Consider the following 24032-nt stretch of genomic DNA (forward strand, 5'->3'; position numbering starts at 1 on the left):
ACGTGATAGTTCATACATCCCTGTGAGTCATCTGATCGTGATTTCCAGACTTTTGTTCATTTAGAAAGCAATTCAAATTGTCCCAGTTTTACGAGTATTGTACAAGTATTTCCAGAATTTAGTGAACAGGTAAAACAGCAAAATGCTTATTTTCGCTGAGTTTTTATTATCATAAGTCGATCGAAGTCTGTAGTTAGGGTTTTCATCAAACCTGTTTAAACAATAATAGAATATCTAGGTTATGACGATATACGATTAGTCAATATTGCGAGCAATTTAGAGCAAATTTTTAACCATCATGTGAAAAGTTTTGGATCGTATTCAAGATAATGGCGCGTGACAGTTATGGGAATCCCGATGACCTTTCACTATCGAGATAACCAGGGAGATTAAACATTGATACTGACTGGGTTTTTATAGCGACAAAGGTTACTATAGACTTGTCAATGAACTGTGACAATAATAACTTCACCTTTCATAGCTAATATGAGTTTGTAGGTCTTATTATAAACAGCAAGAACATGTGAGGTTTATAGAATAGATCATTTTAAAAACAAACAACAACAACAATTCATTATCTAGTGAATATCAAAGTTTGAAAATGAATAACTTATGTTATTTATATTCAACTCAGTGTACAGGGGTCACAGCAAACCAATTTACATGTACCAGTGATTGATTGTCAGTTTTTCAAAGTTGATAAGCGAAACCCACAGTAAAAACTGTTGATTATTTCAACGTTTTGAGGTTTTAACTAAACCTGTCCGGTGAAAATATTAGAATCTCGAAACTGTTAGAATCATCAACCTGTGGGTTTTCGCTTAAGTACCAAAATCAAATCCTACATTTTAATGCGTCGTCTATCAAGGTGGCTAAAGTCTAATTATATATAACTGATGAGTTCTATTTTGCATCACTTGTTTTGGAACGGCATATGACTTTTGAACAAAGTGACTCTGCATCCTTTTTTTTCGCCGGATAGTACCATATTGTAGCATCGTCCTTTGTTTTCAGTCGGTACATGGCTTCAATTCGCATAACTACGTCTTTCAACACGCTCAAATCTACGCGGAAAAATCCGCTGAACGGCGAATCAAAGTCGGACACAACGTAACAGAGTAGTGAGATACTGAACACAGTGATGACGCACATCACCAGTTCTAGAATGTATGATTTTGTGGTCAGCAACAAAACTCCGAAAAAACTGAAGAAGCCAAGAGTTTCCAGAAACATCCACCTATGAAAAGAGATCAGAGGTAAACATTGCATAAGACCGTAGAGTCAAATTTTTGGGGAAGGGTGGCATTGTCCCAAGAAATTGAGTTAGCCCCAGGGGCTGGTTTTATAGACCAGTATCAACCTAAGGGAAGGTTAGTGTGGTACAGTTTGGCTCAGGTTACTACCAGTCTGTAAAACCATAGAGCTGGTTCTTGGAGTTTCCAGTTAGAATTTGACTGTACATGTAAAAAATACATTAGGAATTGATATATCAAACTCAAGACTTAAAATTAACCGTAGATTACAGTTGAGCCGGGTCCTGAACTGAGAACTGGAACTCAGTACGTACTTTAATGGGTGGATTCTGGTATGCCAGGCTCCCATTCTATCTGAACAAATGCTGTTCAACTCCATGATGTGTTCAATGATTTCTTCAACAAGAACCCTATTAACGACTCCATCGAACTCATCAACCGCACGGGGCGTCAACTTCTTTAGATCATCCAAAATCGTCCAGATTTGTACTGAAAATACACAGTTTCAATAAGATCATAATATGTGCGTGGAATTACCATTCTGAACATAAAATCTGTGAAATTGAGCTTTGTGGTCTGATGGACCAAATGAAGACATCGATATCCACTGACTTGAATAATACTAATAGGACACTATTCTAGATTCCTCCTGGGTAAAATCTAAAATAAACACTCCAACGGTTTTTTTTACCTTTCACATTTTTGTCGTCTTTATTGTAATGTTCAAAATCATCCGGCTCAGCATCGCTGATCTGTAGCGCCATGAAGATCGCTTCACATTTCACCGCTCTTAGAATATCTAAAGCCACCTGTTTATTCGGAAACGTCAGTTTCGTGGTGAAAGTAACAATTTGATCGATTTGCGACAATTCGTAAGTGATTCTGCCGTAGATTTCGTTCTGTTTGCTCAATGCCGATTGGAACGCGTACCCGAACGCCATTGCGTAAACCAAACCGGCCGGTGCCAAGAAACATGCGATGGCATCATTGATATTTGGAGGTTTTGGGTATAGATGAACTGGCCAGAAAATCTTCGCCAACGGATCGAATAGATAAAGAGCAAATGGGCAAAGTAACAACGATACAAGCCCGGGTAAAGCGATGTGAAATAGCTCTGAGGGTTTGTTGTAAAAATGGTCCAAATAGGTGATCACTTCGCGGTCGAAATCAGTAAGGATTTCAACGTCTTCATCGGTGAACTCCGAAATCATGGATTCGTTAATATCAACGCTGCTGGTTAACATTTCTATGTCTGAAATGATATGTTAAAGACATTTGTATTGAGTTAAATACATCAGGAGCAATTTTGCTATGTTCAAACCATCAAAACTGACGCACCCGTGTCCTGACTGCTGGGATGTTCATTGTGTTTTTCCAAAATGCAGTTATTGCAAAATAATAGAAAATCAAACATCAGGCTCATCGTGACAGGACCGAGCAAAGTAACCCCAAGTAAACCCCAAGCCCTTAACCCTAACCCTAGACAGGACTCGAACCTACAATCTCTAGTACGCCAGCTGGGCACACTAACCACTAGACCACAGAACCGTAATGATTAAGGAGTTAGTAAGTTTGCCTGGTCATTGTGTGGTGTGACCAGTCAGGTGTGGTATATCCACTAACAATACCCGCTATCATTCCCTGTTTTCAAATTCTTTTCAAATTCTTATAGTGCGAAACAAGTTGAATGAACTCCAGTCAATAAATAAAGGAAAAAGTGTTCCACTTACCGGTCGAACGGGCTTTGGATTTTTTAATGGCTAAATTATTTGAACGGGTTAGTGGATGTATCTTGTGACGGTAGCATGGCAGTGCTTTCACGCAACTTCTTTGGTTGTAAACAGACAACGTGATAAGTCCTGGAAATAATTAGTGACACGAGTCAGCGTCATGTGATGGGCAGTATTTGGGAAGTGGTAATCCTCTCAATGATCAGATACATACCACCAATTATAATAAAAACCAACGCAAGAGGTGGAAGAAGTATTTGCATGTTGGTGAGCTCATCATCATCATCACTTTCAACTTGTCGCATCTGTATTGATGAGTTATTCTCTGATGTGGCGGAATGCTCCGGTTCAGTTGTCCTCGTTACATGATTACCTTCCGGTTGTGATGGAATTTCTGCTGAAGAAACTTCTGGTTCAGCGCTGGTGGCCTCACTTTCTGGTTCTGATCCAGTGGCCTCACTTTCTGGCTCCGCTATAATGGCTCGTTTGGAAACGCGTTTTGTTGTCCCGACTTTAACTCTAGCAGCAGTTGCACCTCCATCACCACTTCCTGTGGACTCAGCTGCACCTCCACCGCCTTTTCCTGTGGACTCAGCTGCACAACAAGCATGTTGCAAAATGAATAGTCCAAGAAATAATGCTCGAATCAACATCATTTACGAGATGAAGTAAGAAACCTGGCAGTTCGTGTCGAGTAATCTGAGGATTCTGTTGGAAATTCAGAAGTTGATGTTGCTCCACGGCAGCATCTGCTAATTGTTTCCAGGAACAAAAGCGACTGGCAGAAACAACAAAAGTCGATTTAGAGTCTTATACATAGATCTTAATTAAGTTATCCACTCGCTCATCAAAGATGTTTTGTATCAGCTCCGACTCTGCAGTAGGCTAATTGTCAAGTGGCAGAATAGATACCGACTTCTTAACAATCAATCGGATTGGATTGATGGAATGTCTATGTGGTTTAGCATCAGCCCTAAGCGTCATACCTCTTTACACACGTCTGTCACCGCTACAGGTAGCAATCACGATTTGTGACAAATTAATTGAAGATTTAGGAGCAAAGTATGATATGCTATGAGTGTAATTATTCTAATGAACGCTCTGCCCGTGAATTAAGTTCGCAAGGTAGAGGTTTAAGCCTCTCATCAAATCATCATTCTTTCTGATTATATTGATTTTTGCCCCAGTCAAGGAATCTCTGATTTTGTAACGCATTCCCCTACCAGGTTGTAACTAAAAAACGATCCTCAGACTCTACCGTCGAGACCGAGTCAAGATGAGAAGAGTTGTTTGGATGCCAGCTACAGAAATGATCTGTAAATGTAGAAATCCAACATGCCGACTAAAGTCGATCGACTTGGGGGAGGGGAGGGGAGGGGGACTTCTGGCTTTATTCAGAAGATTCCGAGATGCTTGGATTGGAAGTCTGCAGACAGTGTCAGTCGAGCATAAATAACGGAGATGTGATACCATTGTTTTAAATTAAGCATAAATGCACTGATTTATTCGACTACTTTGATTAAAACATAGTAACAGATCTTGAAATTAATACAAATATAGTTGTGGGGAATCTATACACAATACCCCAAATAACTCAGTATCATAGAATAAAAATCTAAGTTTTCTTACTAAATCAAACAAAATATAACACCACACAACGAAAGTACATGTCATGGAAACTGTAAGCCATATATATATTTCAAAAGGTCCAGTGAAATTCAACACAAAAAGGATAAGAATGTTATTGCTGTCTCAAAGAGATGAGAGAATATAGAGATGGTATATATAAGTAGATACTGCCTACACTCTTAACAGGAGTTGAATCAGAGAAAGGTTCTTACAAGTAGATCTGAGTAAACGAGGGAGTCGACACCAACAGGAAATTGAAGATGTACTTACTATTGAACACAGTAAAACAGATTTCAAAATGAATTTGTAGAAATACAAAAAGTATTTTAAATAAGTTTAAAGCTGTCACATTGTCTTACAATGATTACCCACAGTAGAGAATTTAACAATCTTAACACTGAAAACAATACAAAGGCTAATTTAACAATAAAAAGAAAACGATGAACAAAACCTAAAGCTGTGACATGATGACGTTTTGAAACGAGCAAGATTTTCCATTGGTAAAGCTTGACCATACATGTAGTTTTAAGTACAGAGGACCTTTACGAGTACTTGGTACCAGGAATACTGACGAATATGAGAGTATGTTTATTACAGAACAATATAAAACAACTCCAGTAAATATATGATTATAAAGCCATAAAACAATAGAAATCATCTCATTACACGTTTTCAGATCTTTTAAATATCTGCATCTACAGATCCTTCCTCCCAATCCTGCCTTCCTATTCACCCCATTGTGCAAGATTCTTTCAATGATTGACAACGCTGAGCAAAATAAGACATTGGTCACATTTAAACAGTAGGAGAGGAAGATTGAGGTTAAAGTTATCATCACACCTCAGTTTAAGGTTGAGGTAGATCAATAACGGGTTTTGTTGCTTCCTCTTGAACTTCAAACTGTGGCGTTTTATTCTTCCTAGAGTCTCTGCATATCTTCAAGTAGATCATGAACAAACAGACGGATGACAGCAGCGCGCAGCATCCTCCCAGGATGAACGCATAAACATAACTACCAGTCTTATCTTTGATATAACCTGAAAGGAATAAATAATAATCTTACGAAACAATGAAAAATTGGCATCCCGAACTATCCTGATTCTATTGGTCTAGTGGTGGATGGCGTCTGGATCAGTATCATAGGTACAAATCCCGGACGATCAAAAAGTTATGTGTACCCAGACTTAAACGGGTATCAAACGCTGCTCGGACCAACCCCCTCAGAGATCACTATTCTTCCAATATTTGATCGTTCACTTCACGTGTTTAGCACTTCAAATGAGACAATTTTGATTGAAATGAACTTCAAACACCAGAAAAAAAAACATTTTATCAGCACACATTCTTACTACAATGTCTGAAGGGGTGGTTACAGATTGAAGATGGGTCAAGGCACAAATTGATACCTGCAAAATTTCGACTAAGGAAACTATATCAGAGAAGGCATTTAAGATATTGTCCAGAAATATGCTAAGAGATTATGAATATGATGTCTGGAAAGTGCCTCAACTAACACTTTGAGAAACTCCAGAAACCTTAAAGTGGAGATGTAGCATCTCTCGATGGCTGGTTTCATCATCTGTTGCTTTCCCAACACACGCTTTGACGCAATAAATCAATCATTCATTTCCATATGTATGTAATGAACAAACGACTATGATAGCGAAATCTTCCAAATGACTTGAAAATTCGATAGTAATTATTGCTTCAGGTATCATGGCTGGGACGATCATTATGTTGATAACTTTAAGAAAAGACAGAGTTGCAAACATAGAAGAAGGTTGGGGATGAATCATGGTTAATCTAACATACCGGTTAAAACTGGTCCTGCTAGTGTACTGACCATATCAGTAACGTGGATATAGCTGAAAGCATGGCCCATACGCTCTATCCCAAATAAATCAGTACAAATCAACGGAATAAACACGACTATAGCACCTTGAAGCCAGCCCTGGCAAGCGATGTATATAGCTATGAATACATAGCTCTTCGATAAGAAACAAGTACCGACAACGAGACTCATAATCAATACTAAAGTCGCCATACAAAATATATGATTGACGTTCTTCTGAGCGATGTAACCGGTAATAAGTCTGGCTGGTATCAAAGTCGATCCCATGATTAAAACGAGCTGAGAAGCTTTTTCTTTCGAATGACCGAGATTTCTAGTATAATCAGGTATGTTATATACATATATAAACACAGCCATCGTCCAGCAAATCTCAGCAAAACTGAGTGTATAAAAAGTCCATTCTTTAAACAGCGAAGCCTCGGCTAAACTTTGAAAGTCGACTTTCTTATTGGATTTCGGTTTGACGATATTCAATGGTCGATACAGCGCTCCAACGATACACATATTAAACCACAAACCAGAGATAATGAATAAAGTGCCCTGCCAACTGTAGATTTGTACGAGATACTCGATCAACATCGGGTAAGAGATCATACCGACACCAGCACCGGATAGCGCCACGCCAAACGCTATACCACGTCTTTTACTGAAATATCTTCCCAAACCGATTAAAGCAGCAGTCCACGCTATACCAACACCACAACCTTTAAAAACAAACAAAAAACAATATACATTTTTACTTTAAATTTGATATCACTGCTGTACTCTCTAGAAGAACAGAAAATCATTTTAGTTTTTGGTTTTAGATTCTGGATTCAGTTCTAAAATAAACAATGTATACGCTAATATTGATATTGATATGTTAACTTATATATATATATATATATATGTTTATATATAAGTATGTATTTTGTTTAAAGCCATCTTATTACTATAACAATAAACTAAAATCAATATATTGAAATATCTGTGCTTATTGATTTATTAATCACCTATATTGATTGAAATATACTGAATATTGTAAGCAGATTTATACACAGTGGTTGCCCACACAATTGGTACTAACAACCATATTCAGAAAATCTTAAAGCTTTAGGTCCAACCTTTTTGCTTTAACGATCTAAAATTGGAACTTACGTTGAAAACCTCTTCTAATTGGCAGAAGCACAAATAATATACAAATACTACAATAAGCATTTGAAATAAGAATTTAAATCAAATGGTTTTTTTAACGAGAAAAACTAGAAATCTGTATTTGACCTGTAATAATTCCGTAGGTGAAATATAGCTGATAAACAGTGCTACAAAATCCGGCTGATAAAAATCCAACAGTCGCTATCAAACTGCCACCAATGATTGTCCATCGATGTCCAAATTTATTCGTCAGAATTGCCGTAAAAAACCCTAAAATTGAAAAAAGAAGAAATATATTCTATTATTCAACAACTTATGAAAAGAGTCAAACTCACCAGCCATCGCAGTTTTAACGGTCATTAATTATGTCAAGCACTTAACCAAATGATGACTTAGTAAATAGAATTAGAAATACAAATTGGGACTCAAACATAGAGATCACTTCAGAAATCTGACAAATTTATCCAAGTTTGACTGTTCTTATCTCTGTGGAATAGAATCTCAGCGAATTGAGGCAAAATTCTCTATATTTTCAAATTTCTCACCTGTGAAACTAAAGCAAGTAACATTCAATGAACCGATCCAAGCAGTTGTAGCGTGACTTTCACGAAAATAATCCAATAGTTCCATATATAAAACTCCAAAACACATAGCATTAGAGGCGGCCATAATCTGCATGAAAAACATCCCTATCATAACGACCCAACCCCAACCGCCGTCAGGGGGTGAATATTCCACCGCGATAGGTTTCTCCGGGGGCAGGTCTAGCGTCGTAGCTGAACCAAAATATCCAATTGATTTACGCGGGTGATAGTGCAGTCTCGGGGAACCAGGGGGCGTTACATGCAGTCGATCCATTTCATCCTTCACTTGATGTTCGTCCTTCATCTTGTATTCAATAGCCTTGCGTTCCAATTACTCTGTGAAAATATCAAATTTGTGGAAACATGGCTAGTTAGGCTTCTTACAGTTTAAGGTGATAAACCCCTTCACCCAGTCCTGAAAGCGGCCATTCATGGCATACTACAGAGAGTAATTAAGAGCTCCACCATGGCGCGCGCGCCCGTGCTAGAGGTTTCAGTGAAGGGTGATAAGACACGCTTCAGTCAGTCATATATTCAATTAAAATCGATGGCTAACAAACCTGAAAGTCGCAGCTTCAATTTGAATTCTCTACTGAAATTCAAATACTTTAAACTCGCCATTCACAGTAAAAGATGGATCAAATTACTCAGTATTGCCATTATTGGGTTCTTTCTGAGGTGATATATCACGCCAGTTTGCCGTCAATGTCTGATTAGGACGAACTGTAAGTACATTCACTAATACAGTCACGCGAAAACAGCTGGCTCATGATAAATGGGTTTTCAGGTTTTTGCGCTTTTGACAGTTCATCATTAATTTGTTACGACTTCGCTGTAACAATTACTATATTTCGTTAATTTGTCCCGAAATCGCTGTATTAATTTCTTAATTAATTTGTGACGCACTCGCTCTAACATTTTATTTTTAATGCCGATTCCCTTACGGTTGTCTTTATCTATCATTTTCTATCGTTTTCATTGTAGATTTCAGAAGAATCCATACTTTACCATTCAAAATGTAATTCAAATCAATTATATTTGAATTAAATAAATGTGAATTGAATTGAATAGTTTAATCAACGTTGCGCATTTTCCATCTTCCTTGTCAACATTCACCGTTTATTTTTTCACGTTTTTCGTCAAATTTTAACGATTAAAACTGAATGTCATGTCGGCTGATATATCTGAATATGTCCATCGAACGGAGCGAGCGGTAATTAATTTTAGATTATTTGAATTGAATGAGCTATGCGTATAAAAGCTGAAAAGTACCGGTCACTATAGAAATTACCGGCGCATTGGGTTCGAATCCCGGTAATCATTCGCAGAAGAATCCGCATTGCATCACCTGTTTAATAGATATAAATCCTAATAAATAATTATGAGATAAAATGAATGAATTCAAGGTCAATTCGAGAAGCTTCGATCCCCAACAGACCTGTCTTGATCCAAATCCACGCTCATTCACACAATCAGTCTTGCATTTACGATACACGATAATGAAAGTGCAAGTCACTGACTGACTGTGATGATTATTAAGTTCAAGTTCAAATTTATTTCACAGAAAGCATGACAGGCTATGTACACAGGTTGAGAGAAAACAAACAATAAAATTTACAATTTTTTTAAACAAAGCACAATTATAAAAAGAGAGAGAGAACAGTAGCTTTCAGTGTGGGCCAAGCAAAGCCTTTAGGCCGCTGTCGCAAGCACCCAGGGAATAAAAACGAAAGGGAAATGAAGAAACAAAGGGGAAGGAAATGAGAGTTGATGATTTTTGATAATTTCAGGAGAGTTTATATGAGTAAGCTAGAGGGTTCAGGAGAGTGAGCAATTGTAACAATTAGGGTTATTACATTGATGGATATCATTGTAGGTGGAGGTGAGATATGGTCTGAGTTTACGTTTTAAATTTTGTTTGCTTGTTTGTAGGATATCATTGGAAAAAGGTAGTTTTTGCCAGATGTTTGAAAGAATGTTAGAGACCTGTCCCTGGGCCCATATCTGAACTAATGAATCTGGGGGCTTTATCTTACATGTCACTGGCCCCCAAGTTACAATGAGCCCCGTGACCTAGATGGGGAGACAGTGTACCGCCCCCCCCCCGCCAAAAGCAATATCAATGGTATAAATAATAATGATACAAAAACAAAGCTTTGGACTATGTTTTGTGAACAATTATTGGACTGTAATGAGACAATTGAGGTACTGTGCACACACCAGCACCACCAGCACATGTCTATATGTCTTGTTTCTAGATTTAACTGTTATTCAGAAGCCAAAATTTATAGTGTTTTATTTGATGTTTTACAGGAAGCTGAAATAAAGAGTTTAGAAGCTGAAATACAAGCGATACGCGATGGGGCGCCAGTTACTGAATCAACTCCTAAACTCGACCAACTTCGAACGGAAAACTCTAAACTGAAATATCGTTTGAATCAACTGAAAAGGGTAAAACTACGAGGTCTGGGGAAATAGAAAAAACTTACTACATTTCTGATCCTCAGCTTTAACACTGATCTTCAAACACAGAAAAAAATTGATTTATATGTATTTAAAGAGGTTACATATTCAAACAATAAATTGTCACACAGTGTCACATCTGTGAGATTATCCCCAAACTGTCATCGCATTACAAACCTGCTGGCTTAACATAGATATTATTTTGAATATGAATTATTCATGTCATGATGTTGTCCTTCTGTAGATCTGATTCGAATTTGATAGTTCACTGTTGTATTGGTTGCTGTACAGGTATTCAGTAGGAGACCTACACAACTAATAGGAATCGATTTAGATAAAAAGTACTATACTTGATGGTGTATAGTTTGTAGCCTAGTGGGGTGATCATTGAAACAGATAATGCGTCTTAAGGGTTAAAAATTGAAAGAAATCAGCATTAAAAATTGAAGAAGATTTTTAATATTGCTTGCATTTACATTTTATGTGGATATCTGTATATTATCTGAAAGTACAAATAATTAATTTTACTGTAAGCCTCAATTAATGAATGATACCTATATTTGTCTAATTGTAGAGTATTGAAATGGAGCAACAGAAAGCAGACTGTCACATGCCGAGTATTTGCGACATGGTGATCAGTATCTTCAACTTTTCCATTAAAACTAGTTTTCCTGATGTAAAAAATGCTCCGATTCTGATCACGCCGAGCACTCAACCGAAATACGGTGATTATCAATGTAACAGCGCGATGAGTATCTCACAGGTAAGACAGGCACAAGCATTATATAAATATCCCACTTAAGAATAAAAATTCTGAAAAGTTTCCTCGAGGAGCTAGTGTTTCAACTATAACACAGGCTCAGAGTGTTTTATCAATGGTGTTTTAATTTCTACGGAGATGTTTCATTGTATTCTGTATATATTTTATTGCTAGATGCTTAAAACAGAAGGAAAAAAGTCGAATCCTAGAGATGTGGCTAAACTTATTATTGAAAATCTGCCTGAAAATGAAGTATTTGAAAAGGTAAATAAGATTTTATCAACGATGTTTCAAACATATTCAGTTTGTTGGTTAAACTAGTTAGTAACCTATAAAAGTACTATTCATATAGGTTTATTTGATTTACACCAGGTTACACCAGGTCCTCCATACAAATCTTAGATGAAATCCATGTTTTCGATGATGTTCTAAAGTTTAACCTGTTTTCTAAATATATCCTATCGAAAACTGATGTTGTTTCACAGGTTGAAATCGCTGGACCGGGTTTTATCAATGTTCACTTACGAAGAGACACGGTTTGTTCGATGGTCAGAGATATTCTAACTAAAGGTGTTTTTCCTCCGAATGTCGGTAAAAGAAAACGTGTAGTCGTAGATTTCTCGTCACCAAATATCGCTAAAGAGATGCATGTAGGACATCTGAGGTACGTTAGACAATATCTTATCGTTTCTCAGCCTCCAGTTCAACGGTTTTCAGTTGAGATTTGACTTGAATTTGATAATAAACTGATTTGAAACTCAAGAATTAACTCTTAACTCACAAACGTTGATCCTGTTTAAACTGCAGTAAAGAACTATGGAACTGAACTCAGCTCTTCAGTTCTGACTCATTGAAAATGAACTAATTTTATCTCAGAATTTACTTGAGATCAGCATTGTGAGGAACTCAGTAAAGAACTATGGAATTGAGTTAAGATATGAGTTAATTCATTGTAAATGAACTGATTTTGACTCAGAGTTGACTCTAATTCATTCAAAACTGTTCCAACTAGTTTCCAGTTTCACTGTCGTCTCTGAAGGTTATAAAATTACTGTAGTTTATGTTTCAATGTTTCTGCTGATGAGTGAAATTAACAACGTTACATATTGATGCTGATCGATGATTTTACAGATCAACAATTATCGGTGATAGTATCTGTCGACTGTGTGAATTCGTAGGTCACGATGTCGTGCGGTTGAATCATGTCGGTGATTGGGGAACTCAGTTCGGAATGTTGATCGCTCATTTACAAGATAAATTCCCTAATTATAAAACTGAATCTCCGCCTATCGGTGACCTTCAGGCGTTCTATAAGGTACGTACAATCAACAGAACATCATGATTCAGTTCTCGTCTAGAATAAATCACATGTGAATCTTAGTTACAATGTGAATTGTTTGAAACATATAAACGTTTTAAACGCCTCTGCGGCCCATATCCCCTCCCCTGCCTCTGGAACTGTCAGATCCCCCTCCCCTGCCTCTGGAACTGTCAGATCCCCCTCCCCTGCCTCTGGAACTGTCAGATCCCCCTCCCCTGCCTCTTGAACCACCAGATCCCCCTCCCTTGCCTCTGGAACCACTAGATCCCCCTCCCCTGCCTCTGGAACTGTCAGATCTCCCTCCCCTGCCTCTTGAACCACCAGATCCCCCTCCCTTGCCTCTGGAACCACTAGATCCCCCTCCCCTGCCTCTGGAACTTAAACAATCACTCCCCCTATCAATCAATGATTTCAGAAAAGTTCAGGACACATTCTAAACACGCCCTATTCAGACAATAGATTAACTAGAGGAGCCTATTTAAAATATCTCACACTGCCCAGACCGCGATAACAAATTGAATTTTGACTTCGTAGTTTCCTAAGAGTTTGATATATGTTTTTTTTTAAAGGAATCGAAGAAGAGATTCGATGATGATGAATCGTTTAAAAAACGAGCTTACGATTCCGTTGTTAAACTACAGAATTACGATCCTGAATATATGAAAGCCTGGAATCTCATTTGTGACGTCTCCAGAAAAGGTAATTATTACTAATCCTACTGAAATTTGCAGTACCTGAGAAGCTTGGGGGCGTTGTTAGTTTAGTATGAAATAGTTATTCATAACTCATATTTTGAAGTTAGTGAGTACATACAATCTTAAACCTATTTATTTTGTTCTTCACTGATGTAAAAATCGACTATGATTTTGTCTCTGGATTTAATCGTAGAATTCCAGAGAATTTACGAAAGACTCGATGTGAATTTGATTGAAAGAGGAGAATCATTTTATCAGGATCTGATGGGTGAAGTGGTGAAATCATTAACTGATGCTGGTATGTATGTTACATCGTTTTCCTACTGTTCATTCTCAAATCACAGCTCATTCAACGAGTTTCAAAAATTGTGTTCAGGGTAATTCTGGTGATTTGAATATCAATAATTAAACTCATTTGAACTGAGGAATGGGGTGCCTGGCCTAGGGTTCCCACTGTGGAGTGTTCGGCCCAACTGGGGGTTTTCACTGAAGAGTGCCCAGCCAGCCCGGGGTTTGATCAGGCCGGGGGTTTGAGAGTTGGAAGTATCTTGAAAAATTTGCCCGGTTTTCACAATTTTCTTCCCGTGTTTTAGGGTTACTGGAAGAAGATGACGGGCGAAAGATAATGTGGGCACCGGATGTAAAGATACCCCTGACTGTAGTGAAATCCGACGGTGGCTACACGTATGATACGTCAGATTTAGCCGCAGTTAGACATCGAATCCAAGAGGAGAAAGGCGATTGGTTGATTTATGTTGTAGATGGCGGTCAGGTATGAATCAAATCTCTTTCTAATCGAATCTATTTTGTTTTCAGTTGAAAATTAAGCATTAATTATACTTATACTTATTTTACCGAAAGACATGGAAAAATCAGGGAAATTAATATGTTATTGACCACATGTTTTAATCAATACGCGACTTATGAAAAATGAATGGATTATTACATTTTAAACCATGCAATTTCTTCAAATTACTCGGGGGGGGGGAGGGGGGGATCTTGTGTTATAAGGTTAAAAAGCAGGGAAAAACTCGGGCCTGGTTTTATTGACTGGTATTAACTTTAACCTGGGGGCTAACTTAATTCATTTTCAGTGTAGTTATCCCAAATGTTAAAGGTAATACCAGTCTATAAAAACTGGGCCCAGGGAATTTGTAAATGGGCGTAAAGTTGAAAACCTGTAGAACATCGATCGAAGAAGTAAATGTATGAATTGTCGTTTGTTTTAGGGAACTCATTTCCAAGCTATATTTGGTGCTGCTAAACGAGCTGGTTGGATTGATCCTATTAAACACAGAGTTGAACATGTTGGTTTCGGGGTAGTTCTCGGTGAAGATAAGTAAGTTTTTACTTCGTTTATTTATATAAGAATAGATATTCATCGTATATCATTGTGCATGAGTCTGGTTAATCGAACTTAGCTCAATAATTGACGAGTGATACATGCACGCAGCACCCTCGACCTAGCCTGGACCCTGCAACTCTTCACTCTGTACCCCTGTGCTCCATTCAGCCTTGAATCTGAATCCGGCAACCTTCAGTTATTCAATATTTACCATTCCAATTTTTCATCGTCGATAATTTGCATGTGTTCAGGACTTCATACCTGTGCTATTTTTAATTGAGAAGATTAATTACAAACACCAGGCATTCACTTTTTTATCGTATAGATTTTTGAAAGTGTGCTGATAAAATGAGTGAAGTGCAGTTTTTGAAACAAACCATCCACACTTCACACATTAATAGAGGATAATCTGTCACCGGTTTATAACCCGCCATATGAATTATATTCAGGCTATTTTCACCCTTTGAAAGGAGTTGAATTTCCAAGCTCGATGTTCACGATTAATTACCTAATATATATAACTGACAGGTTTCATTACTGCTGTGTAGTATAATCTCTCTCAGGGCGTGGTTGTCTTCTTTAGAGTGAAAAATAGATTGGTTTGACATACAGGTTCCGTTTGACAAGTCTTTATTTTATTCTTACATAATTACGATGTTTTATTCTCTAAATTTACAGAGGAAATACGATAACCGATGATTATTACGTGACATAAAAACCATGATTCATCAGAATCAGTAACATAAATATAACTGATTTTAACGATGTTTTTGAAATAAGGAGATATTTATAAAAGATAAATGAATTTATGACCTGTGTTTGGAGCTAGTTTGAATCTAAGCAGTCGACGAATACCACGATTAAAGTGGTTTTACTATACACAACTGCCTCGACCTAGTTCCACCTGCTGTGAGTTACATTTGTATTATATGTGCAATGTTTCAACTCTATTGTGTCAAATCTTAACAACTGTGAAACTTGAACCTAAAAAAAGCACTAATTACTCTTAATTGAAGTATAGAGATGTTGCTCTTGACATCATTATCTGTTTGTCAACCAGTGCTGCACACTTGCAGTACATAACAACAACAAATGATTATCAGGAGGAGGGGAAGATTATCATCTAAGTCACTTGCTGGTCGTACACTGCGTTTGAATATGGCATAGTCAAATCAAAGAGCACATACTGCATAAACTCTTGTATCACTTTAGCCCAGGACTCAGAAAAAGTGAAACTCAAATATTGGATTGGCAAGATATTAAACTTAATTGTAAAACAACTACTTTCGCCATATTCCTGCAAAATGAGCTTATTTTTGACCGGCAGGCGGGGGATCGACCAGTTAACCAATGGGCAGGGGAGTCGACTAGTTGACCAGCGGGAAGGGGGGTCAAACAGTTGGCTGATGGGCAGAGGAGTTGACTAGTTGATCAGCGGACAGCGGTCCACCAGTTGATCGATGACCAGGAGCTTTGACTAGTTGACTGAAGGGCGGTCGACCAATTGACTGATATTTTGACCAATTATCCCCTCGCCGATTGATTGTGAACCGTGGAATTAGAACAGAATTTAAATTTTTTATATTCTCCGCGGATTTCGACGTCGACGAAAAGAATGAAAATGGGCAAAATAACGACGTTTAAACTGGAGAACGCCGTGAAAAACATCGCGGCGTTCAAATAATACAACACGCTGATATAATTCTGTAAAACCGCCACAACCAACGTCGGAAAAATCAAACCAAGATTTACGGAAATCATAATCAGGTAATATTTCAATTGTTGAATATTCTCTACTGCGGTTTCCATGGTAATCGATGTTGTCCGATCCGATTGTTTTATGTTGGTCGATTCGATGGTGTTGATCGTTTCGAGGTACTCGGTAGCGCCCCCTGTAGTATTAGACTCGTGGTACGGGTAAACTCCTCCATGTACCCGAGGGTTACACAGTTGATACTGTAACGCCGTTACATCCACCGACCACTGCTGCACGTATCTATAACTAGACGTGTTGACGTACCGATATTGAGTCGACTCCGCGGTGGCTCCCTCTATATTCGTATCGTTGCTACCGGCGACGGTTTGAACGTCGCGTTCTTGGACGTAGATAATCGACACCGGAGAGCAGTGTCTGCGCGTACCGGTAGCTCCACCTCCTACCTCCGCTCTCGAGTCTGATGATCCCGCGACGTCGGTTTCCGGGACAACTCTTTGTTGTCGTTTGAATTTGAATTCGTTGGTCGACGTCATGTACGTGACGAGTTTAGACTTCACTTTAATACCGATCTGAGCGCTAGTAACCGTAGCGACCGTACTGATAACGCTTAAACACAGAATCAATATTCCCTCGGCCGTGAAACTTTGAGTTTTAACGTTTAAATCTCGCGCGCACATTTTAACGAGCGGTAATAAAGTGTGTAATACGATATTACGCGGTATTCCGTAGAGAACGGCCGTTATCCAGATCACGACGATCACTAGTCTATGAGCGAACAGTTTTGATTTCGACCGTTCCGCGTCTGCGGACGTTTCATCATTTTTCTCGAATATCTTCACGAATGTCATCGCTAATAGCGACGCGAACGCCGATATATTTAGCGTTTGTCGGAGGCAGTATTCGGCGTTGTTAAAGAACGGAGTGGTGTCCGTTTCGCAGTCCGTTCTCCGTAGAATTAGTCCGATCTGTAACGGCGTACACAGGAACGTCTTCGCGATATTAGTGATGAAGTAATTCACGTGATACACGTAACGAATATCGCGACACAATCGACCGCGACTGCACAATAGAATCAACAGAAATATATTCACAAAGATCCCGAAAGTCGTTGAAATAATCAGCGATAATGCGGAAAATCCCAGATTCACCGAATTATAGGTGACAGTGCCACCTAGTGATGAGTTAGAGAACTTGAAAACCATTTTGTTCGCCTATCCTCCTCCTACAAAAGCAGAATAAGTTCTGTTATATTGAAGACATTTCAGCAGAATGTCCTCTTTCCCTGTATGAGAGACTCTTATTGAAGTGATAATTGGAAAGTAATGATCTCATGTAGGTGATTCCTCTGTTATGTTACAGTAACACTTACTGAAACGTGTTGTGATCCCTGCTGTGATCCCGGTTGTGATCTCGGTTGTGATCCCGGTTGTGATCCAGGTTGTGATCCCTGCTGTGATCCCAGTTGTGATCCCGGTTGTGATCCCGGTTGTGTTCCTGCTCTAGAAATATAAGATATAATCTGGAAAGATTAATCACTTGAAACCAGACTGATCTAAAGTCTTTGAGCTGCCATTGACTCCAGGGTATTCATATAAACTGGGCTGGAATATAGGTAGGGAACGAACTAGTTTTTTGTCCTGGTTTTATTGTGGTTCTACGCGGGCCGTGTTGACCATGTTTTTTTTCCTGATGTCGCAAGGACAATGATACAGCTGAGCTGCTTAAAAGCATCGATGATAGAAAACGGATGCAACAGGCTCCGTTCAACAACCTGTCATATCAAATACAAACATAGTCCGTTCCTCCTCAACAGTCAATGAATGCTAATTAATCAATCAGCCTTGTGTATTACAGTTCATTATACACAAATCAGTGTCATGTTACAAAAAAGAAATCTATGTCTTGAAAGAGAATTTAATTAGTTACATACTGTTATTGATATATGTATCAATACTGTGGTAGGATCTATTGAAAATGTCTCCTAAACGGCTGAGTGTCCTTCAACTGTCGCTGAGTAGTTTAAAGTGTCTCTCAAACTGCTGAGTATCCCTCAACTGTCGCTGAGTAGTTTAAAGTGTCTCTCAAACTGCTGAGTATCCCTCAACTATCGCTGGGCTAGTTTAAAATGTCTCTCAAACTGCTGAGTATCCCTCAACTATCGCTGGGCTAGTTTAAAATGTCTCTCAAACGGCTGAGTGTCCTTCAACTATCGCTGGGCTAGTTGAAAGTGTCTCTCAAACTGCTGAGTATCCCTCAACTATCGCTGGGCTAGTTGAAAGTGTCTCTCAAACTGCTGAGTATCCCTCAACTATCGCTGGGCTAGTTTAAAGTGTCTCTCAAACTGCTGACTTTCCCTCTGTTGCTGCTGGGCTAGTTTAAGATGTCTCTCAAACATGATGTCTCTATGGTAAAATAGTAGTACAGATACCACCAGTTGTATGAATACCTAGGTGAATATGTCATTCTTATCAAACTGTGTTTACACATCAATTACCCTCGCAATTCATTAATACTGAATCTCCACAATAAATCTACACTCACAATGTAGCAGAAATACACTGTACAAACAACGTGACTTCTTTTCCGAAATTCCGGAAATCATCGTTTTTAAGTTTATGAAACCTGGAATTCAAGTTGCGATCGCCTGTGAAGTTTTAAATTGTAGTCTTATTCGGCATATGCATGAATTATTTAATGTTCTTGCACCCACTAACCCCCCTGCCCCCCTGCTTGATCAATCAAACATTAGTTAAAAAGTCTGGATCTAGTTTCATCATTGAGAGTACAACTCATGCGTTTTAACCATAGAGTCTAATTTAATCAATCACTATTGAACTGTCTATGATTATATTACATCATTATACATGAATTCTAATTAGTTCAGCAATATTTTACTTACTTACTGAATAAAAGAACTGTGAACGACGAGCAGCTGATGTTAATAACTGACTGAACGTTCTGTGTTCATCACTAGCACGTTACTGAACGTTCTGTGTTCATCACAAGCACGTTGTTACCGTGACATTCACTGATGATTGATGTGTTATAAACAATTACGTCTATTGAGCCAAAGAAGATGTGTCTGCAGTCTTGTGGATGTGTCTGCAGTCCTGTGGATGTGTCTGCAGGTCTTGTGGATGTGTCTGCAGTCTTGTGGATGTGTCTGCAGGTCTTGTGGATGTGTCTGCAGGTCTTGTGGATGTGTCTGCAGTCTTGTGGATGTGTCTGCAGTCTTGTGGATGTGTCTGCAGGTCTTGTGGATGTGTCTGCAGTCTTGTGGATGTGTCTGCAGTCTTGTGGATGTGTCTGCAGTCTTGTGGATGTGTCTGCAGGTCTTGTGGATGTGTCTGCAGGTCTTGTGGATGTGTCTGCAGTCTTGTGGATGTGTCTGCAGTCTTGTGGATGTGTCTGCAGTCTTGTGGATGTGTCTGCAGTCTTGTGGATGTGTCTGCAGTCTTGTGGATGTGTCTGCAGGTCTTGTGGATGTGTCTGCAGTCTTGTGGATGTGTCTGCAGTCTTGTGGATGTGTCTGCAGTCTTGTGGATGTGTCTGCAGTCTTGTGGATGTGTCTGCAGGTCTTGTGGATGTGTCTGCAGTCTTGTGTCTGTGTCTGCAGTCCTGTGGATGTCTGCAGCATCATTGCCATTGCTTTCAATATTTCTGACAAATTCCAAGCTAATTCAAGTTTTGTATACCCATGTACAGGCAAATTGTGATTTTCAAGTCACCAAGCCCCAATTTGTATTTCTAAAAATCACCCGAAAATTCCAATTCCTGTGAGGTTTCACTGCGTTTTAAACATTCATGAAAATCAATGGGATTTTTGAAGTTCCTTCCTTTGTTATGAAGTGTCAAGTCAATTATGACCGAAGATTCATTTTGCGAGGAACAGCCTTCATCAACCTTTTTTATTTATGCTTTTGCAGGAAAAAATTCAAGACTCGCTCAGGCGATACCGTTAGACTAGTCGACTTGTTAGATGAAGGCGTCAACAGAGCTGATGCTAAACTCAAAGACAGAGAAAGACATTTGGTTAGTAATTGTTTGCATAAAACTAATAAGTTTGGATATTTTTGGACTGAGGAAATGTCTGAAGACTTGCGAGTGATATCCGAGCTGGGTGTTTGGTACGTCGGTCCGGAAATTGTAGGATCTGATTTGAGAGAAGTCGAATGTATTTATATTTCGTAAATCATCAGGGATTCGTCATCATATATTATTACTGTCAGTGTTAAACTGCTTGAACTCCCAGTGAGTAACAGTAGTTGCAAATCAAACGCATTTGCAATTTCCCTTCTGTTTTACATAGTATTATTAATTGACGGTTTTATAAGCATCAAATCAATTGAAACATGGAAGAGGCAACATAGTGGTCATATACTGATGGGAGGGGTTACACGTTGATAGGTGTTAGGTGTGTGAAACTATCAGATAATCTGTCGAATGAAAGGCACCCGTCTGCCTGTGAACTAACTTGTTGTCTCTTAAAGATTTCATCCGTGTCCATGGATACGTCTTACAATAATTACTCGTTCTAAAAGTAGCCTAATAGTAAAATAATAGCTGTTTTCTAGTTTTTAATGGTTCTATAAATAGCCTAAAATATTTCTAAAAGGTTACGCAAATAGTAGGATAAAAACCCACTATCTACAAATTACAAGAATTTAACAACAAGAAATTTATTTATTCGAACAATTTGAAATATATAAAATACACAACGTCATTTCGATGTCACCCTAGAGATCATCGTCAGGTGTTTGAGTGTGGTTATCGTTCTGTTACACTATATAGGTTTCAAAAATAAAAATTCTTAGATTTTGGACTTAGCTACCAGTATTTCAAAGTCCGTTTTAGTCAGTCTGTCCACTGATTAACTCGTATTGAACCCCCAACGATGAAAACTTGATCTACATAGTTCATTTTGTCATGCGATAATCTGAGGCAATCAGCTCTGCTTAATAACAGAGTGGTCGACTGTAATAAGTCTTGTATTGAGCCATGGTTAAACCTGAGTCTCAATGCAATATACGAATAATGCTGTCATTATTTCCATTTATTCAAATTGATGAAATGTAAGAAATGAAATGAATCAATATTTTGCAGGTGTTATCTGAAGATGAACTGAAAGCTGCTCGAGATGCTGTAGTTTATGGATGCATTAAATACGCTGATTTATCTCATAAAAGAACTCTCGATTATGTTTTCTCATTTGACAAGGTAAAGTAAATAAAATCTAATCTTTTTTGGCTGTCAGGGAAGGAGGTTCGTAAAGAGCCTGTGTTGCGTATTCTACGTACCTAGCCTTACCTACCTAGTTTCTCAAATAAGTTAACATGATTTCCACAATACAGGATGAATTGGGACAAACTTGGGCATTCCAAAATGATACTTATCGGTTTGGGGTCATTCATTTATCTTCGGCATTTTTTTTTCGAAATCATCAATCACCACTAATACGTTGATGACCCCGTTTAAGGGTTGTATCTCCACTTAAACTCAGGCCCCATTTCCATTTGAGAAAATTGAAAAATCACTCATGAAATAAATGAAAAATTTAATTCATGTAATTGTAGGAACAATAAGTGTTCGGTAAGATCGTGCGTCAGTTCCTCCCTCCGTTTGGAACTTTACTCAATGAATGTATAATCTGTACTAAAACTTGATGATGTTTATAATATTACAGATGTTGGATGATCGCGGTAACACTGCTGCATATTTATTATATGCTTATACCAGAATTAGGTAAGAACTAATGGATTGAACATTCCCTTCACTGAAACATGCTATAGTTGACTCTGCTCATTACCAATTCTGGGAATTTTACTCAAAATATATTTGGAAACGCTTTCTGAACTCTGTGAAACTTTAACAACAATCGCTACTGAGTTCTCTGATTCTTAACGTGATGAAATATTTATAAACATATAAAACATTCTCAACTTAAAACTAAATAAGGTAGAGTTAACCGTATCATGCATTACTAGTACATCAGAAATATTATATATATTTTTTTCCTGCGTATTTGTAGTTGAAATATTCATCTTATTCAGGTCGATCGCAAGAAACGCCAACTTCACCTCGCAACAGTTAACGAAAGCTGCATTGACGACAGATCTGAGCCTCAACCACGAGAAAGAATGGAAACTCGGAAAATGTTTACTGAAATTCCCAGAAATTGTCACGAAAATGTTAGAAGAGCTTTATTTACATGTGTTGTGTGAATATTTATATGAATTATCGACAACATTCACCGAGTTTTATGATTGTTGTTACTGCATCGAGAAAGATAAGCAAACAGGTAAGAGCAGCACCCCGGCCCTCTGCTTCAATTGAGAATCTAAATCTATATCAAAGATTACAGTTTCTGAGCGCTATATGATACATTTTTTGGTATAATTCTATAGGAAAGGTTGCTATTGAAGGTATCCATCCATTCTTACTTCGAGAGTGTGCCCTTTAAAACATGCATTGTTTGCTTCAGACCTGCGTTTTGCAAATGTCTTGAAATTAGCATTATGAATTACGTGTGAATGCTCTTCTAGTCAGATATTTCACGAGTTGCATGTTGAGCTGATTCCAACTAAAAAGCTAATGATTGGAAACCAGTTCCACAGTTTAACTAGGGCCTAAAGAGATTAGTTTAATATTTCCAATTTTGAACTCTGGCCCCCTTCTGATGATTTAACTCTAGGGTCAAATCTGGACCGCCAACTGTGGAACTGAGTTGGTAATTACAGTAGACTCCGCCCAAGTCTGATCTGATCAACTCAGATGATATTTGAAATATATTTTGTGATACTATATATTAATACATAAAATCCAACTGGGATATCATTTTATGGTCACAAAAGATCCGACTCTACTGTAGTTAGACTGAAAGATATGTTTAAGAAATCTGCCATTCTGAAGTTGTGTATTGAAACGTTCAGTTCTGAAGTTTGATGCTTCTCAGGTTATCTTTTCATCTTTCTGATTTTCTGATGTTTGTTTTCTTATTTTTAGGTGAAGTGAAAACAGTTCATATGCATCGTTTATTACTATGTGAAGCAACTGCTAATATCATGGCGACTGGATTTAAAATACTTGGATTAAGAACTATCAGTAGAATGTAAATTAATACTGTGGAAATTGAATACAAATAAAATATTTAAATAAAATATTATTCCGGAAATAAAACAGCTGTTATTGTTGTCGTAAATTATAGCACATTTATTTGTGGGATAAAATAGGATCTCGCTTGGCCGGCTGTTGTACAGTGATTTCAAACCCATTTGGTCTTAGCTTTTCAACAATCCCTGGTGGAACTAGAAACAACTATAACGTTGCTATCTAGCAGGGATTTAGAACGAAAAGTATCTGAAGGAAACGACTAAGAGACTGCGTTCGATGATCCCATTAAAATGTCTTAATAGAGCACTCCCTGACGGGATTCGAACCGACCGATGAGCCTCCATGAGTTGAGAACTAACCGCCAGCCAAGTGACGTCATGAGGGTTATCCTTGCATGACGTCAATAGCTAGGGTTATGGTCATTCCAACATGACGTCAT

The 24032-nt window shown here is 38.2% G+C and overlaps 3 protein-coding genes across 6 annotated transcripts; 1 reads left to right on the forward strand and 2 right to left on the reverse strand.

Moving 5' to 3' along the window:
* The first annotated feature begins 91 nt into the window (after positions 1-91).
* LOC141905778 (arginine--tRNA ligase, cytoplasmic-like) lies at positions 92-23647 on the forward strand. Of its 3 annotated transcripts, XM_074794804.1 has the most exons (16): positions 92-129; positions 1015-1256; positions 10496-10633; positions 11220-11408; positions 11580-11669; positions 11891-12069; positions 12537-12720; positions 13296-13425; positions 13615-13719; positions 14015-14193; positions 14651-14760; positions 20410-20515; positions 21587-21700; positions 22167-22225; positions 22534-22781; positions 23486-23647. In XM_074794804.1, exons 4-16 carry the CDS (start codon positions 11229-11231, stop codon positions 23593-23595), a joined length of 1794 nt encoding a protein of 597 aa, XP_074650905.1. In that variant the 5' UTR covers positions 92-129; positions 1015-1256; positions 10496-10633; positions 11220-11228; the 3' UTR covers positions 23596-23647. The 3 variants fall into 3 exon arrangements, with proteins under 3 accessions (XP_074650905.1, XP_074650904.1, XP_074650906.1); XM_074794803.1 differs by lacking the exons at positions 92-129; positions 1015-1256 and adding an exon at positions 9270-9395; XM_074794805.1 differs by lacking the exons at positions 92-129; positions 1015-1256; positions 10496-10633 and adding an exon at positions 10909-10986.
* On the reverse strand, positions 904-3636 carry LOC141906352 (uncharacterized). Its single transcript, XM_074795599.1, has 5 exons — positions 3198-3636; positions 2984-3112; positions 1945-2505; positions 1568-1742; positions 904-1237 (listed from the first exon to the last, which is right to left on the reverse strand). Exons 1-5 carry the CDS (start codon positions 3634-3636, stop codon positions 904-906), a joined length of 1638 nt encoding a protein of 545 aa, XP_074651700.1.
* LOC141905779 (monocarboxylate transporter 13-like) lies at positions 4492-9676 on the reverse strand. Of its 2 annotated transcripts, none has more exons than XM_074794807.1 (5): positions 9621-9676; positions 8144-8518; positions 7725-7868; positions 6425-7168; positions 4492-5649 (listed from the first exon to the last, which is right to left on the reverse strand). In XM_074794807.1, exons 2-5 carry the CDS (start codon positions 8484-8486, stop codon positions 5459-5461), a joined length of 1422 nt encoding a protein of 473 aa, XP_074650908.1. In that variant the 5' UTR covers positions 8487-8518; positions 9621-9676; the 3' UTR covers positions 4492-5458. The 2 variants fall into 2 exon arrangements, with proteins under 2 accessions (XP_074650908.1, XP_074650907.1); XM_074794806.1 differs by lacking the exon at positions 9621-9676 and adding an exon at positions 8743-8968.
* Positions 23648-24032: the final 385 nt, after the last annotated feature.

This window comes from Tubulanus polymorphus, chromosome 5, assembly GCF_964204645.1.
Source record: "Tubulanus polymorphus chromosome 5, tnTubPoly1.2, whole genome shotgun sequence".
Classification (NCBI taxonomy): domain Eukaryota; kingdom Metazoa; phylum Nemertea; class Palaeonemertea; order Tubulaniformes; family Tubulanidae; genus Tubulanus; species Tubulanus polymorphus.